This window comes from Lytechinus pictus, chromosome 16 (genome assembly GCF_037042905.1).
Source record: "Lytechinus pictus isolate F3 Inbred chromosome 16, Lp3.0, whole genome shotgun sequence".
Lineage (NCBI taxonomy): Eukaryota > Metazoa > Echinodermata > Echinoidea > Temnopleuroida > Toxopneustidae > Lytechinus > Lytechinus pictus.
Window position 1 is genome coordinate 5,375,816 of NC_087260.1, and position 19,114 is coordinate 5,394,929.

Here is a 19,114-nt window from a genome sequence, read left to right on the forward strand (position 1 = left end):
TCCTGTAAATCTGTAATCTGTTGATTGTAGATATGGCATTCCTTGCTTACTGTAATTTGATTCAGGTTAATCCGACAAATCTGGTGTTGAGGTTCTCAGGTCTTGACGTATAGGATGGACGCTTGCAGAACCTGGAAGCAGGTCTTCCTGACAGTCGACACAGTAAACCCAAAAGGTCATAACACTCTGGTTCTTTAGTTATGGGTAACCTGGCTGATAGTGGAATCTTTGGCACATACATGTTTAAAGTATTATTTTATTTAGTTTGTCTATTTTTTTCTAAATTTTTAATATTTTCAATATCATTGTAATCATTATCGCCATCATCATCCTCCTCCTCAACATGACCATCGTCGTCATCATCATTATCATCAACTTCATCATCATTATCATTGTTATCAATTCATCATCACATCATCATCATTATCATCGTTATAATCATTATCATCATATTTATCATCATCGTCATTGCCATCATGCATACTCCTCCTCCTCCTCATCATCGCTATAATCATCATTTAGTGGGCAAAGACAGTAAAAGTCATAGAAATTACATGTAGAGTGCTGGGAAAAGCAAACATTCAAGAACTCAGATATTAGAAATCAGTCATGGTACTTCTACTGTTAGTCTTCTGTATTTGATTTTTAAGTTTGTTTGTATTAGTTGGCTCTTACATTACATAAAGGTTAGCCTTACCCTTTGAGCATGGACAGAAAGCATCTGATATTTGATCGTGATTGAATCACGATCCAAATTCAAATCACGATCCAAATTCAAACGCTAACCCACGAATAGAATCACTGATTCTATTCGTGGGTTAGCGTTTGAATTTGGAACAGACCAAAAATGGACTTATTTGCCCTGTACGTATATGTATCGCTGCAAAAATGAACTCAATTACCATTAAAGGAAAGTGATGTCACCTACAACTATGGGTACCTGTGCTTTGGGGATGACATTGTAATCGAATCAGAAGCTTGAGTGATTTGATTGGCTCACATGTTCATGAGGTTGAATGTGACTTTCCCCATTACGTCAACAAGCATCTTTTTGGCATATCACAAATTTCATTGTTCTCTTAAACAAGGGAAGTCATGTTTCATGAAACATTCTCAGGGATTTTCACTACCAATTTGCGCTGAGCCAATCAGAAGCAAGGATTTCAGTAGCTTATAACAGTAGTCAGTGGAAGTCACTGACTTTGTGTTTCATGACATGCTCCCCTGATGTTCCTGTTACTGTTTCTATCTCTGTTTCTGTTTTGGTTGCCCCCTGTACACTTGGGAGTAACTGTATTCTATAGTACGTCCATGATTCTATAAATGTTTTGAGTTGTAGGGTGTACAAAAAGATCCTTCATGTCAGCATGCATGTATGATGTACATGTAGGTCACTGGCTTCAGATCCTTCTTGCCACCAAAAATGTTTATAAAAAACATGGAAAAGCCCAGCAATGTCTTGAGTACTCTACACATTTAAAGGTTCATAATGTAGTCTGTTGAGCAGGGATTTTACAACTTTCTTGCATCAAAACTTGGTGTGAAGTGCCTCTCCATTCCAGACACATACTAATGAAGGCTAAACATCTTCACTCTTTTTACAACATAATATTTTTTCATACTACCTGGTTTTCTCTATGTTCTTTAATAAACAAAATGTCAACAATTTAAACAGGAATGTTCAGATCCTAATATCTATTGCTTTAATTTGACATTCTTAATTGTTTAAACTCTCTTTGATAAATGGTCAAAGAACAGCCGAAAGGTCATACAGTAGATCAGATTGCATAGAAATTATACATTTTGTTTAATTTTGTATGCAAGATGAATTGTAGGTCTGTAGGATTTGTGTGTATCATTTGGTGCAATGGAGCGACATTGGCATGTTCATAGTGAATATGCCCACTGCTCTTTCCATGATGCAAGTATGAGGCCGTTCTCATTACGCTTTCTAAAACTAGTTTACTGGAAACCGATTCAGGAAACCACTTTGGGAAGATCGCTTTGCTAGCGTTCCCACTTGATCACATGAAAGTGGTTTTCAAAATCACTTCACGTAAAGCGCTCTTGTTGCTATGGAAACGCTCTCAGTGGGGTGACACGTTCCGCGCGAAATTCGAAACCGCAGCCTAGGCATTCTACACCTGTCGTGTGGAGTAGCGCGCTCAAAATGTGCGAAGATCGCTTCCCGAAGAACGGTTGTGTCCTCACGCTAAAACCAGTTTAACGAGGCACAGCGATCTTGAAAACTACATCGCGAGGTGGTTTTCCAAACTGGTTTGGAAGATCGCTTCCAAGACCGCTTCAACCGTTCTCACTACGCGTTAAACAAGTTTCCAGTAAACTAGTTTTAGGAACATAGTGAGAACAGCCTCTATGTCTCTGGTCAGTTGTAGTAACTGTGGTGTTGTCACATTAGGGAGTTTCAGCTCAGGACGTATGGAGGGTTAAATATATTGAGACTGCCCATCAAATGACTAATAAAAGCTTGGACGTCTTTGTCGAAAATTGGTTAACCAAAACAGCTGTTTCCTCCCAAGTTCCGGAGCTGTAAAAAAATTGCAAATATGTCGTTTGTCCAGAATCAAGGAGGAAACTGCTGTTTTGATTCAACCATTTTCTTCTTCAGGTTACATCTGCCTCCTTCAGGGTTGAAGATTCTTGCAGATTTTCGACAAAGACTTCTTGATTGTTCTTTGTCATGGTGAGCATTTTACAATACATGTACATGTTCTCTGTTCTAGAACACTCTGTAGTCGCAGAATGAAAACTCTTCCAGTATCAATAGCAGCGATACCCAAATTAGAAAATACATACATCTCCTGGCATAGACCGAGTTAAGAAAGCTGGTTTTGGAAGTTTAGTGATCTTGCCAATCAAGTGGCATCCGTGTGTGCTGGCCAAGTTGTGACAAGGATGTAATCAGAATGATCCAGAGAGCCGAAGAGATCAGTAACAGATGTTACCTGCATTCTCTGAAGGGATTAATCATTTGTTGGTCCAACAGGAAATATTAGCTTTATCATGGTCACATTATATATCTCAGTAATTGAAGGCAGCTCGTGCAGGTATACATGTAGATGGAGGGTATTTATCGGTACTAACAACGAATTCAGTAGAATAGGGGGTACTGGTACTATGTCTTTTCTGATAAAGGTGAACTTACATGTAAAGCTGTTTAGTCGCAAGTGAATTTGAAAATGTGGTATGTTCCAATATTCTGTAGTTGAAGTTCTTTGACCTACGTGTACATGTTTAAAAAAAACTTTTGGTGATTGTGCACATGTAGGATATTGCTCTTGTGCATCGCTGTGCAGAAAATGTGTCTCGAGCCTGAATCTATTTCGGATCTCACCAATACGTGCTATTCAAAAAGGCTTTTCAAACTCAATCCATAATCAAAACATATTTTGCCTTTCTCAAGTTCTGCAAGAACTTATGAGTTTTGAGACCTTTATTCTACCAGAAAGTAGTTAATAAATGGGTGACACAATGTTTTCTTCTGCAACAATTGCTCCTGGCTTTGTTTCATCAAAATGTGGGGTTAGGGCTGCCATACACATGTAGCGTTTTATGTTACAGTCAGGGTATGATGAAGAATGAACTTTAGGGTTGAAAATGCTCATTTCACATGGAATTAATAGTGGGGCAATTTTTTTTGCCAAAGCCAATGCCTTGGAATCGATTAGTACACCCCCTGGAAGTCCTGCAGTACAGTGCTCTAGTTTATCTCTCAACGCTTCTGTCTTATCCAGTGGCATTGACCTTGATAAGTATCATCATGGTCTACTTTACACAGTGATCTAGATCGATCCTTCTGGAAGAGGCCAGTGTGTGACTTTTGTGATGACTCGATTTCCCAGTCTGCCAAGTTCCCACTAATCATGGACTGTTAGGTCCATGCACTTATAAAGTTGGGGCCTTCCCATGAGGCCGAGGATCCACAAGGCTGATTTTTCTCACATTTCTTTCTGGTAATGAATTGTTATTACCTGTAACTTGGTCAAATGATAAAGGGTATAACTACAATTCACTGTACATTGAAGAAAAGTGAGAAGTCTTCAATAGACATTGTCAAACATCTTAATAAAAGAAACTATGAGAAATCGTCCTGTGGACCCTTGGCCTCGTGGCCCCTCCTCCTGAAGGTAGTTGACTTTAACTTGTTCCTATCTACATGTACCAAGTGTTATATTCTGTCATTTGTATTTAGAAACATCAAATTTCAGAGTGCTCACTGTAAATCAGGTGGGGGGGGGCCTAGAATAACAAAAGGTTTTTCAATGGGTCATGCAATGAGCCTAGTGTGTCGCTATGTCAGTTAATAAATTACATTTCAGCCGACAGAACTTACCATTAAAAACAGTATCAAAACAAATTTATCGGCATGTTTAAAATAAACTCCTTTCTGGAAGTGGAATTAATCTATTTAGCAAGATGGTAGAAATATGGTTCATTTCAGACTTTTTGTTGTACATACCTGTATATCTTGTGCAGATTTGATTAATTTTTTTATAATATTTCTTTTTCATAAAAGTACCTTGCTATATACTCTGAAATGTTGATAGTGTCACATGCTTTTTTTTTCAGCTTACATAGCTTTAAAACATCTTATTCTCCACATTACAATGCTTATTTTCATGTGAACAGTAGACACTTCTTGATTTACATGTAAGTTTGTCAAAAAATCATGAAACAGCTGAAGTCTGAAGAGTCTTTGTTCTAGCTGTCAGGTTTGGAGCAAGTTGATCAGTGGATTGTTGCACCAGTACCTTTACAGTAATTTTCACTTAGAAATCTGCTCTCGGCCAATAGGGTGCAAGAATTTCAGTAGCTTATAATCAGTTGTCAAATTCACCAAGAATAAGCTTCATGAAACAACTATAGAGTATTTAATCGATGATTAATTCCAGCGAAGGTCAAACTAAATGCAAACTGCAGGCTACGGAAATCAACATGCTCATTTGCTACATGTAGTTGTATTACTGCTAGGGCTGTGTTCACTTCAACAGTTTTTCAACCCAAGAAATTTGTTTTTCAAAGACAGTTTATTTGGTTAACTCAAACTAATGTGCATTCACACGAATGCAAATGCAAAAGAAAAATGCACGTAAAAATTCAAATGTGAAATGCTGTAAAACTTCAAGGGGTGATCTGTGTAATCAAAGATGTTGTGCAAATCAATTGGACATAATAATGATTTGATCAAGATTCTACTCAAGAATTCTTCAAGTACACTCTTCTTGGGTGCTAAAACTGACAAGTAGGTGTCCTTAGATACTCACACTGTGAGGTGTTGAAATAACACTGTAGATTGGACATAACACCAAACAGTGTGAATGTACCAACCAAAGGTGCTGTAATAACACCCATAGATGTTGAACCGACACCCAAAATTAACACCAGATAAAAAGATGACTGGTGTAGCCCTCTGTGTACCCCAATCAACACTACAGTGTTTGCGGTGTACACTCCAAATTGACCTTTACTTCCTGGGTCAAACTCATGCGGAGTGGGTGGTCTTGAAATGTGAGAGAAAAACAGTCTTTGGATGTTCTGCGTTTACGGTTTGCTTTGTTATGTACGTTTGTGATTCTATCAGAAAATTGATTAAACACAATCTAGAATAACAGGGAAATCATTTTGGCCTTGTTGAATTAGCCTTTGAAAACCGGGGAAATAATGTTTCCATGAAGACCATACCCACCTGAAACTGGGTTTCCTCTGGAAGTGACGGGCTGTGATGTTTGATCTTATTTCGATCTAATTCATTACATTTAACTAGGGGACCAGCTTTCTTGTATGTTATTTCTTCTCGTCTTTTCCTAAAGGAAAGTCTTGTTTATATTCTTGTAACATTGAATGTAGGCCCCTATTTGTAAAAGGAAATATAGGATCAATCTTTTTCACATCACTTCTTTGATAATATTCATTTATATCCGTCTCCTGGAAGTCAAGCGGTGCAATGTACTCTCTAAAATTAACTCAGGTCATGAAGTTTATTGAAAGTCTGACAGATGTGCGATCTATCACATTTTGATAACTTGTGATTGTCGTGAAATCAGAAAATTCTCTGCTTTCTTTGTTAAAATAATTGATTTTTGTAGGATAGTGGGAAGAAAAGTTTTCATAAAGAAAACTTGAAGTTTTGACAAAGAAAACTTGAAGTTTTGAAAATTTTTGCCAGTGATCCAAAGTTACCTGTACATGTATGTTTGTTTCTCTGTGCATTTGGGTTGGATAAGCAGACAGTGTTTGTGTGAATAGAAATGGAAACAGGATACGTTTATCTGCATGTTGAGATCGTACAGCATCACAGGAGCACCCCCTTAACCGGCTGGGGTTTTACGAGAATAGATCCTGCATGGCGGGTTGTTTCCTAATTGAATTCAACGTGATTGAGTCTGAGTGATCTCTTTGTTGAATCACCCATCAATGAAGGAGAAGGAGGAGGAGGGTAGTTAGTCTCTCAGTCTGTGAATGATCGTCAGTCACCCTACAGCCGCATACTGCCTTTAATATAACTAGCTCACTCACTGTCTCGTAGCGACGGGGTGGGCACATCGCTGCGATTGCTGCAATTGTTTAACTGTCGGGATTGTTTTCCCCTGTAGCTTTTCGGAATTCTCGTTTGACATGTATGTGACAATGACATGAGTCATTTGGATCTTGAGGCTTTGATTGTTTTAGTACCCGTAAACCACCCATTCAAGCAGTCTGACGCTCTCTCCCATGCACGCTCCCTCATTGTCCCATGTCTTGGATCCTTACCTGTTAAGGATTTAGAGTCATGTGAATTGTAACTGCTTTCCCAGCCGAGCCGAATCTTGGAAAACTTGAAGAAACTTTTCGAGATTGTGTTGGCCTCCATTGCGACTTTACTGACAGAGGAGGGAGATTCATTCTGTGCCTCTGTGAAAGTTTTTTTGTTTTTTATTTTGGGAAGATGATGAAAACAGCGATAGCCCAGTTTGCTTTCCAAAGCCAGTATAATCGGAATAAGACTCCCATACCACCACCGAGGAGGAAAACCAATCCCGCAAGGACTAAACTCACCCAGCAGGTAAATACCGTGTCATGTCTGCATCCTACTCTTTGTGCAAACACCATCGCACACCTTACAATTGGCCTACAAGCAGAATTTGAATAAAATCTTTAAACAATTGATGAGAATATAAAATCAAAGTACAACTAGAGCCAAAATTCTAAATCTTAATAGTGAAAATGTTTTACTATTAAATTCCTCTTCATAGCTTTCAAAGCGAATTCAATTCAGAATCCTAATGATGTCATAGCAGTCATACGATTGTTCGCCAATTTGGGCATTACTGCGAACTAAAAACATGTAAATGCAACCATTTAAAATGTTCTAATATTTACCCTGAACTTCAAATAAGATCAGTTCATATGTTTATATCATAGAAAATGTTTTTTATAATGCAGTTTCTTCCAAAATTTGGTCATAGAGCAGTTGAAGGTGTGTTGTGGCCTTTAGTGAAAAACTATTCTGAAAGAACTTGATACTTGAAGACTGATTTTCTTTCCCCTATCCTTGCCATTTGTGTAAACTTATAATACATGTATATTGAGTGACAATAATTTACATTTACCTATTTCAGAGAATAAACATTGTTTTATTTTTTAGTTCAGAACATTTAGAACTTTCTTTGATGTTAGAATATTCACTTTCTTTGCGGACAACTTTGAGTCAGTGAATCAATGCATTTGTTTATAGAAATGAAAGAAAATTCATCACAGCAAATCACATTCACTATACAATATCTTGATTGATATTTAACATCAAGAAGTTAATTCCATGATTCAACCAATTTCATGTCATTGCTTCAAAGGAATGGGACATAGTTATAATAATTCTTTGATATTGTGAGAAAATCCGCGAAAATGTTCCAAAGTACTGTAATTTAGGTCACACACACGCACTCTAAGCATGCCAAGCCAGCTATCGACTCGTATTCAGAAATATGTACATGTCTTGTTTAATAATAATATGCAACATTTAATAGCGCTTAATACAAATGTTTCTAAGCGCTGCATACTTTTACCCCGGCTTTAGCGCTAGAGCATTCAAGGAATTCCTTCCTACTGGGTACCCATTTACTACACCTGGGTTGAGAGTGGCAAATGTAGATAACCGCCTTGCCAAAGGACGCTAGTGCTGCGGTAGAATTTGAACCCCGGACCTTGTGGTTCAAAGTCCGAAGACATATCCACTGAAAAATCTCTGGTCTAAAGTTTTAGTTACAACTACATACATGGATAGGCAAGTGTGACACAGATCTCTATTTAGTAGTGGCTCATTTTCACCTTATTTGACATTATCTCTTGTTCCCATAATATAATTAGGCAAGTCTTACTTTACAGAATATGGGCAATTTGATTTATAGAGAAAAACAGAATTCCATATACATGTATACACATTCACCCTCTACCGCAATTTCAATTTACCATTCACAAAATGGAAAGAAAAAAATTTGTTTTGTGGACAGTTTTCATTGTGTTACTCATGCAACAACCTTTAAATCAAAGCAATTGTTAGATTGATTGTGCCAAGAGTGTTCCTCTCATCGGTTACACATCGTAATTCCGAAGGTTCGTAATTCCGAAACACGTAAATTGCCTATACCTCGATGTTCGTTCATCCGAAAACGTAAAAGGGTTATTTAATCCGAACATTTGTGATGTTATTCCGAAGGTTCGTTATTCCGAAGGTTCGATAATCCGAAAACGAAATAAGGTTTGTTGTTCCGAAGGTTCGTTAATCCGAAAACAAAATAAAGTTTGTTGTTCCGAAGGTTCGTTAATCATTTCGTTTAATAAGGTTTGTTGTTCCGAAGGTTCGTTAATCCGAAAACAAAATAAAGTTTGTTGTTCCGAAGGTTCGTTAATCATTTCGTTTTCGGACTAACGAACCTTCGGAATTTCGAACCTCATTTCGTTTTCGGATTAACGAACCTTCGGAATTACGAACCTCACTTCGTTTTCGGACTAACGAACCTTCGGAATTACGAACCTTCGGAAATATGAACCATCGGAATAACGAACCTTCGGAATAACGAAGCTTCGGAATTATGAATGTATGCGCCTCTCATCGACTGTAGAAGTTGAGATGGGTGCATTGAATGCTTCTTCATTTTAATCTACTATATAATGTTGAACATATTTTAATAGCAATTGATGTTGAAACTAAAGTACACTTATTTTTTCTTGTAAGTCACTGGATATATCCTTTTAAATTGTTGATAACAGTGCAGAGAGAAAGAATGGGATTTAACATTTTGAGTGACGCACTTATATGTACAGTGTATACTCTGTTGCTGACTTGTTTTTTTTCTATCATTCAGTGTGCGCTGTACTTTTAATATGCAAATTTTGTATTAATTTTGGCTTACAATTTATATGCATATATGTATTATTTCGGATTTCCATGAATCAATTAATATTCATAGTCTTTTTTCTTTAAGAAGTTAACATTTTGAATTTGCAAGGCACTATGTTTTCAATATTGTACAGTTTTCATTTCTGTTTGATTCACTAGGCCTATTATAAAAAGACTTTCACATCGATGCTGATTTAGAACCTGTTGTAAACACAATTTTCTGACAAAATTCATCAAACTGACTGTTTGTTTGTATTCTGAAAGCCTGGTTCTGTTGACTTCCAAAGTCTAGAAAATGATTCTCATTACTTTGGACTGTATTGATTAAAATTGACATGACTGCAATAGTATTTTTAGAGTAAATCACCTTGTGGTATCGAAGTTCAATTGGAATGACATTGATTGTGTTTTGTAGAGCTGCATGTAGACTACAGGAATGTGTCACTAATTTTCACCCTGATGATGTCACTCATTCGTTGTTATCCGTCATGTTCGTAGACATTGTGTTCACACGATGCTTTGGTTATGAGGCATCGTCAGCATGATTTGGTCATAGTTTATTGAAACCATAATTGCCTATCATGTCTGTATTAAAGTCAATGAGTGAGCAAAGCACCAAGTTAATAAGAAAAATGAAAATTTATTCTCATTAGGGAATCTGGATGCCCAATGCCCAATTTGTGAAGTATAATTTGTTTTGAGATTGGGCATACTTTTTACAGTTCATATATATCTCAAGCAGGAAGTTGTGATGCATGTGTGAAAGGGAGGGGGGTGGAGTTGAGTTTTCTATAAAGAATTCAGTACCTTCAGTGCAGTTCCTCAGTCACAAACATGAATTATACTGTACTGGTGTGTGAAAGTTACGGTATATATTTGTTGTAACTTAACTGCAGCGAAAATCTATGAAAAGAAATTTACAAAATTTTGTAAAAAGAAACAACAAGTTTCTTGGGTAGTACCAATGCATTAATCGGGTTTAAAACCAAACAAAAATTCTTAGGATCCAGGATTTATTGGGTTTTACTTATAGAAATTGAAGAAATTTCAGTATGGTTAAATTATTCGTTTATAATATTCATTGATCTGTGATTTAAACCATATGCTAAAATTAAATTGTACTTGGGTCCTTGTGTGAACCTTTCTACAGCATTTCCACATTGCAAATCCCATGTCATTCAATAGCTGGATGAGGGAAAGCAAGTTAAATTGTTCTGTCCTTTTCGTGTGAACCTATTTAGAATGTTGCAACATCGCAAATCCCTACTCATTCAATAGGTGGATTGATAAATTAAACTAAACTGAAGTAGTACTCCAGTCCGTGATGTGTGAACATATCCAGAGCATTGCAACATTTCGGATCCCCACTCATTCTACAGGTGGATGAGTCCTTGTTGTGTGAACCTATCTAGAGCGTTGTAACATTGCAGATCCCTACTCACTCAATAGGTGATTAACCGCTGTGATAACAAGAAATGAGGATCTTAGCACTCTTGTGAAAGACAGATTGAATTCGTAGTTTGCACTCCTAGCCTCTATGTGAAACAAATTTTTCAAAAATTCTACATGTATCTTTTCCATGTTGAGAAGTTAAGATTTTAATAGAAATTTAATGGAATAATAATTTCAATTATTTTTAGATATATTTCTACAGGTAGGGCTGCATGCTTTAGTTCTGACTCTACTATAGGATATTTCCATTTTCCAAACTAGATTTTCATTTTTTATTGGCCCATTTGTACTGAGATTTCGAGATTTTGTCTTGCCTGCATCTAAAAGCTAAGCTGAGTGAGACTATAGGCGGCGTATTTACAATGGCGGTGGTGGCATCAACTGGTGTAAACCTTGAAATCTCAACCAAGGTTTAAAGTTTTTGAAATACAATCATAACTCAAAAGGTAAATGGAAATCAAATATTACTGATAATTTTGAATCAGTTTCAAATTTTCAGGTCACATGATCAAGGCCAGAGGTCATGTAAGGTCAATAAACTTTAAATATGATTTGGTATCATTATTGAAATCTTAACCAAAGTGAAGTTTTGATTACCAGATTTTTAGCTGATTTCAGATTTTTTTTCAGCTTAATTTCAGCTTATTTTTGGCTTTCCTCTGTACAGAAAAGTATGGAAGCCCTTTCTATTTCAGACTTATTCAACACACTTCAGCTTTTTTCAGATCTTTATATTTGTGACCACACACACCCCTGTAAATGGTATCATTCTTGGAAAGTATATCGATATTTTGCATTTAACTGGGACATAATGGTAATCAAGCATCGCTGATAATTTTGCCTGAGTTTTTCAGTCACATGATCAAGGTCAAATGTCATTTAGGGTCAATGAACTTACGTGTAGTATCAATGGTGTTTTTTGTGAATAATTATTCATCTTTGTTGTTTTCAAAGTAAGCACTGCTGCTATATCGAGGCAGTCCACTTGTTAAACCTAGTTATCAAAATTGGCATTGTACATGTACATTTACATGTACTTGCTGAAAGCAGGCCCGTTTTTCTCAAGGAGACTAATAAATATCCTCAAAGTAAAATGAATGTTGTTATTGTGAGGAAGCAAGTGTGGTGAAAAATGGTGAAATGTTCAGTAGCCTGCAGCTAGTATGCCATGACAGATCCACATAAATATTTTTCAGGGGGATGGGAGCGGGTAGTTGATCCGTACACATGTCTAGCTGAACATATCTCAGACAAACAAGATTTGAAGTTAGTCATGACAATAAATGTTATGTTTGTTTCAAAGCAGATTAGATCTTCATGGGCTTATTTTAGTTGCACCACAACCACTGCCAGGGGCTAAACTTAGATATAATGATGTTAATTTTGTGGCCAATTTACAAATCTGACTGTCGGTGCCAATCATTGTAAAACTAATGACTAACATTTCTCATGAATTGTAGGATATTTGCTTTGGTGCTACTTTAAACATACAAAAAAAATCTGAACTTAAGTCATCAAGTTGTTCGCAAATTTTGGAATCACTTTATACAAAATTTGTGTAAACATAATGTCACATAGAACTTACAATAAAACGTAGCATCTTAGAAACTATGCTTTACTGAGCATGCAGATATTTTCTCCGTTCGCGAAAGTGTTCTGACTTCAAGCTCAATTTTCTGCTTTGAATGAATGGATAGTGGATAGGATAGCCAATGAAATGTTATAATTTCTTAATTCCAGCTTTCGATGTAAAAAAAGGAAGTAATACATGTGTGGAAGCCATACGTTTTTCAGTTCTACTCAGATTCCTGGGCATGCACCTTTCATGTTAATAAAGGGATGCATTTCTCCAGAGCTCCATGAAATTGACTCATGAGGCAATTGCTCCTACTGGAATTCCACACATTATTCAATAATGATAATAATATGTCCATTTATATAGCGCAGTTACTATGTGTATACTCAACTGCGCTTTGATACTTTGTATCATATTATTACCCCGGCTGTAGCTGACCCACCATTTTAATAGGCGCTAAATTGTTCACGGAATAAATCCTACCGGGTACCCATTCACCTCACCTGGGTCAAGTGCAGCACAATGTGGATAAATTTCTTGCCGAAGGAAATTACTCCATGGCTGGGATTCGAACCCACAACCCTCTGTTTCAAAGTCCGGAGACTAATCCACTGGGCCACAACGCTCCATAAAGCCAAACATGAACCTGACCTTCAAACCATCCATAACCTTAATCCTAAATCCTAATCCTCACATAAATCTGAACAAACAAAAACCTATCACAACCTTAACCCTCACCTGATATCCTCAGAGAAACTAACAGGGGAGCCAGGGGGGGGGCATTTGCATTGATGAGTGGATACCATGCGCGACCCCCCCAAAAAATGTAAAAAGGATGTCTTTTTCAAGGGTATCATTTTGTTTCCAATACTTGTTAAGGATAGGGTTTCACACGCCAATACTTGTTAAGGGGTGCATTTTCAGAATATGGAAAATACTTGTTTAGGGTGCTTTTCGAGACCCCATGGTCGCGCATGGTATCCTCTCATCAATGGAATTAAGTGCCCCCCCCCCCCCGAGCAGGGGAGCAATGAATTGTCAGAAGAGCAAATGACACATTACCAGGAGGCCGTTACAACTGGTGATCCATTCTTGTGGTAATTGTTATTCGCCATTGAATGTTCATTGGTGATTATTGAGCACACAAAAAAAGGTTCATCAGTCGTTCTTATAGTTGCTTTTAAGTTACGAGAGCTTCATGATACACCCACTACATTTATAACCATGAGTGCAGCGGTCCGAATTGATTTTGAATATGATAGCAGTCAATCTAGATTGATTTTTAACTCATGAATTACTATTTCTCTTTTCAGTCTTCCGATCCCAATAGCAAGTTCCACCCGTTCAGTAACCTCTCGGAGCTCGTGAACAGCTACAGGATTGTAAATAATGGCCTCTGCTGCCCTCTACAGCATCCCGTAGAAGCCAAGAAGGAAGAGGAAGACCAGGACACAGGTAGGATTAGAATAGATTAGACCTATTATTAGACTGGCCGCACTGGCCCAAGTCCAGTTTAGATTGCATTAAAGGGATGGTCCGGGCTGAAAGTATTTATAGCTTAAAGGGATGGTCCGGGCTGAAAGTATTTATAGCTTAATAAATAGAGTAGAATTCACCGAGCAAAATGCCAAAAATTTCATCAACATCGGATAACAAATAACAAGTTATTGAATTTTGAAGTTTAGCAATATTTTGTGAAAACAGTCGTCATAAAAATTCATTAGGTGGGCTGATAATGTCACATCCCCACTTGTTCTTTTGTATTTTATTATATGAAATTAGGTTTATTCAAATTTTTTCCTCCAAGAACTAGAAAAATTGGGCTGACAACTGATTTAGTGCATTAGATATTTATTGCTGCAACTTATTTCATTATAAGGAGACATATTATTCACACAAGTATTAAATAATGAAAAAAAATATTATTTTATGTAATAACATAAGAAAACGGAAATTGGGGATGTGATATCATCAGCCCATCTAATGAATATTCATGACGACTGTTTTCATAAAATATTGCTAAATTTTAAACTTCAATAAATTTATTATTTGTTATCCGATTTTGACGAAATTTTCGGCATTTTGCTCAGTGAATTCTACTCTATGCACTAATATATAAATATTTTCAGCCCGGACCATCTCTTTAATAGGGTGGCAAGGACTGTTCTGGACATCAGTTGTGACGCAGATTGTTGAAAATGAGACCCATTTCATGAAATTATCATTAGTCGTTTCATATCTGTTGTAACTTATTTGAGATTCCATTGGAAAAACGTCAGAGGCTGCTTTAGGATGCATATTATTAGTGGTAAGCTTGGTCTACACTGTTACAGGCTCCTACGGATAGAAGTTACACAAATCTTCTATTTTAATTGGTCAAAAGCAACTTTGTCATAGATTACCAGCATAGCAAGTTTTTTTAGTCAGAGCCCAAGTTAGTCTGCAGGAACAGACCTGATTCAAATCCTACCACAGCACTCGCGTCCTTTAGCAAGGCATTGATCTACATTTGCCACTCTTCACCCGGGTGTTGTAAATGGGTACATGGGAGGAAGGAATTCCTTGAATATCTGTGCGTCCGATCAAGAGAGCCGGGCTGAAGCAGGGGTAATAGTATGCAGCGCTTAGAAACGTATTAAGCGCTATATAATGTTCCATATTGTTATAATTATTATTATATGTTCTTTTTTATATGATGAATGTAGACCAATTGTAAACAGGGCATAAAAAGTCACATACAACATGTATGAACGCAATCTTGAAATTCACGAATTGATGACGGAAATGAGTCATCTATAAAATTAGATAAACCTTAGAATGAGTGTTCAAGATTGCGAATCACTGATATCTGCCAAACAATCGCGGTAAAACGTGTTGAATTTGCTGGCATTCAAAGGAGCAATTAAGGAATTAAGTGTTATTGCCTAGTCATGACCACAAGGATAACATGTGATCTCTTGTATGTTTTGGTGGTCATGTTCACTGGTCATTGGTCTATGAACCAGGTGATCCAAGTTTAAATCTTCTTTCACAGCATGACACTTTTCAAAGAATTTCAGGTCCTAGAGACCTGGAATCCTGATAGAATAGATTTGAATCTGGCTTTGCTTCCCTGGGTAAATCGTAATGATAGACATAAACTTTTAGGCCATATGCAAACTTTCCAAAGCAATTTGATTTCTAGTTTGTCTCCTCCCAACGTATCCACTCATGTCATGTGTACATGACATAGAGTTTAATTTTTTATAAAGTTCATGGAATTACCACTGACAGTGCTGAATTGGGTGCATTTGCGTCATGACATGTCATTCACACTGAATTTTTCAGATTATTTGAATTGTAGTAAAGTGCACTGTTCTTGTACATGTACATGTCAGAACTGTTAACCCATCAAGCCCTATGCCAACTTTGTATCTTTGGCGAGAGTCTATAGGTTGAAATGGAGTCATAGTAATGAATTAAAGGGATGGTCCGGGCTGAAAGTATTTATAGCTTAATAAATAGAGTAGAATTCACTGAGAAAAATGCCGAAAATTTCATCAACATCGGATAACAAATAACAAAGTTATTGAATTTTAAAGTTTAACAATATTTTGTGAAAACAGTCGTCATGAATATTCATTAGGTGGGCTGATGATGTCACATCTCCACTTGTTCTTTTGTATTTTATTATATGAAAATAGGTTTGTTCATTCAAATTTTTTCCTCCAAGAACTAAAAAAATTGGATTGTCAACTGATTTAGTGCATTAGATATTTATTGCTGCAACTTATTTCATTATAAGGGAGACATATTATTCACACAAGTATGAAATAATGAAAAAAATATGATTTTATGTAATAACATAAGAAAACGGAAAGTGGAGATGTGACATCATCAGCCCACCTAAACTTTAAACTCCAATAACTTTATTATTTGTTATCCGATTTTGATGAAATTTTCGGCATTTTGCTCAGTGAATTCTACTCTATATATTAAGATATGAATATTTTCAGCCCGGACCATCCCTTTAATGAAGGAGAAATCGATGAGTGATAAAGAGGTACTTATAAACATTTATTATCTGATTTAAAAGATTTTACTCTGAAAATGATCTATCGATTTCAGATAAGATGATGGTATCTCATAACATAAATTTTGTACTCTTCGTGGAAGTTTTTTATTTTTTGAATTATTACATGCACTATTCAATCAGCTCCAAATATACTTGAAATATATAGTTGAAATTGCCATGAGGATGGACTCTGTGTAAAATTGAGTGTAAATGATCTTCGATGGTTTGATGTGTACTTCATGTTCATATGAAGCATGGAGAACATTTCCTCCCCACTCATTGAAATCATCCACCCCACGTCGCCATGCCTTCTATTTTTGGGTCTTGGGCGAAGCTAGAGCTTGGCTGAACTGTCAACAAGATGGCAGAAGATGAAATTTGCCGGGATTTCTGATCAGGAAGTTGGCAGCAATTCCATCTGATTGGGTGGATATCGAAATATAAATTAGCAACTGTCAAGCGTAACTTTTACTTCCTACTAAATATTGTTCTTGTCACAGTTAATTTAATATAAGGAAATTTTCTTTGAAATGTTTATAATGTTTTTTTTTACCGAATAAAGGAGTCAAATCAAAATACATTGTATTTAACAATTATGGTAACCCATGATAAGAAGACAATTGCAATACAGTCCTGAGCTTAAAACTTTCGTTTGTGAAATTTTTGCCCAAGTATAAGACTTAAGAAGTGAACTACTTTGTTCTAGATTTGTTTTACTGGGTTAGATTTTCTTGTACATGTAATTCGTATACCAGCGATTATTCATTATTAAACTTTAAAATATTTTATGTGAGAATGATAATATTCAACATTTGTAAGGCACTTAACATGATGTCTCGATTTGTCTACCTGTAAGTTCTGCATACTATTACCCCCGGCTTCTGCATGGCTACCCTGATCTAGAATGATCTTGGAATTCTCTCCTGCTTGTTACTAATTTACTACACCTTGGTTGAGAGTGGCAAATGTAGATAAATGTGAATATGGTAAATGTTGTCTTCCATGCTATCTCTTTTCTGTAGATGATGAAGACGAGAGACTGTCAAGCGATACCTCTGGATCTTTCCAGGATGGACCTCAACATCTGCTTCAAGCCAGGCTAGATGCCATGGACCTCGCCCCTCTAGAAGGAGCAGACTTTGTTGGCCGTCTCAAGGAGTATGTCAACAAGGGTGTGCGGGAGGATAGTGAGGAGGTCAGGGCTGGCGCAGGACATGCCTCTCACTTCAGGAACATGATGATGGCTTCTACTAAAGAACTAACAAGGTAAAATAGTCTCATGTGGTAATACGGTCCTTTCAAGGACTACGCCTTATTTCACAAGATACTTTTCAATCTCATCTATCTCTTTTGTTGCTTTTCTCTTTCATCTCTAACTCTCCACCACCCAACAGTCCTTTTCAGGACTAACCACATTATGAACCATGAACCTCTCTCGGGTTTAGTTTGATGTCTGTACTTCAACAGGTGTCTTTAATACAGCGTCTGTGATGTGCTTAAGTACAAGACAGAGAGAAACCGTAATCTACAAGAATATAGCATTTTATTTGCCAAATAAAACAAGCCATAGAATTTACATAACAAATCTTAAGTTCCCCATTGTTACATAGGATGTTACAGTGGAAGAAATAATGCATAAAATGAAGAAATCATGTACAATGATGAATTGAAAGAGAATGGTGAAAAAAGGAACCAAGATGCTAAAGAATAACCGATATATACAAATACCAAATGTCATATTTTCTGTGTAGGTGCTGTCCTTAATAGTTATTTTTAATTAATGAAGCTGACTGGATAACTAATGTAGAGTCGCACCAAGCTTTTCTGCGACTCGAGCATGGGGTCAAAGGAAACCTTTCCCTTGAGTGAGATGTTGAGTTGAATGGGTTTGTAGTAAAGTTTTTACCAGATACAAGTTGATATTGATGACAAAATGATCCAGTGGAGCTCTGTAACAATAAGAGTATTCTTGCACTCTCTTCCAGACACTTCTCTCCATTGAGGCAAGTCCAATATCTGAATGCCTTGCTGGATGTTCTCTGGCTTTACACTGTAAATATTGAGAATAAGATCATTTACAAGCCCTTTGTAGACAATGTTGAACATAGAATGTAGAGATTATAAGAGATATTGAGTTGAATGGGTTTGTAGTCAAGTCTTTACCAGATACAAGTTGATATTGATGACAAAATGATCCAGTGAAGCTCTGTAACAATAAGAGTATTCTTGCACTCTCTTCCAGACACTTCTCTCCATTGAGACAAGTCCAATATCTGAATGCCTTGCTGGATGTTCTCTGGCTTTACACTGTAAATATTGAGAATAAGATCATTTACAAGCCCTTCGTAGACAATGTTGAACATAGAATGTAGAGATTATATATACAGTGGAATCCATATGCATAGGTTTTTTTCTTTAAAAGGGGGAGAGATACTGTACCAGTAAAACTCTAGAAGAAAGAGAGGAGGGGATTTTTTTTGTCAGTTCCATAGAAACATATTATCAAGTAATGGCTGAAATAATGAATGAATCAATCAACGAACAAACGAATGAATGAACAAACGAACGAACGAACGAATGAATGAATGAATGAAATGACAAAATCCAGAAAGGAATATCAGGAGTAGCTTTTTGT

The 19,114-nt window shown here is 36.7% G+C and overlaps 1 protein-coding gene across 1 annotated transcript; it reads left to right on the forward strand.

The window, feature by feature from the left end:
- Positions 1-4,912: 4,912 nt before the first annotated feature.
- On the forward strand, positions 4,913-19,114 carry LOC135157019 (phosphatidylinositol 3,4,5-trisphosphate 5-phosphatase 2B-like). Its single transcript, XM_064111356.1, has 3 exons — positions 4,913-7,063; positions 13,739-13,880; positions 17,502-19,114. Exons 1-3 carry the CDS (start codon positions 6,947-6,949, stop codon positions 17,747-17,749), a joined length of 507 nt encoding a protein of 168 aa, XP_063967426.1. The 5' UTR covers positions 4,913-6,946; the 3' UTR covers positions 17,750-19,114.

Coding starts and splice junctions, on each gene's coding strand:
- LOC135157019 (XM_064111356.1), top strand. CDS start 6,947: ATGATGAAAACAGCGATAGCCCAGTTTGCTTTCCAAAGCCAGTATAAT. Junction 7,064..13,738: donor GGACTAAACTCACCCAGCAG/GTAAATACCGTG, acceptor TTCTCTTTTCAG/TCTTCCGATCCCAATAGCAA. Junction 13,881..17,501: donor AGAGGAAGACCAGGACACAG/GTAGGATTAGAA, acceptor TCTTTTCTGTAG/ATGATGAAGACGAGAGACTG.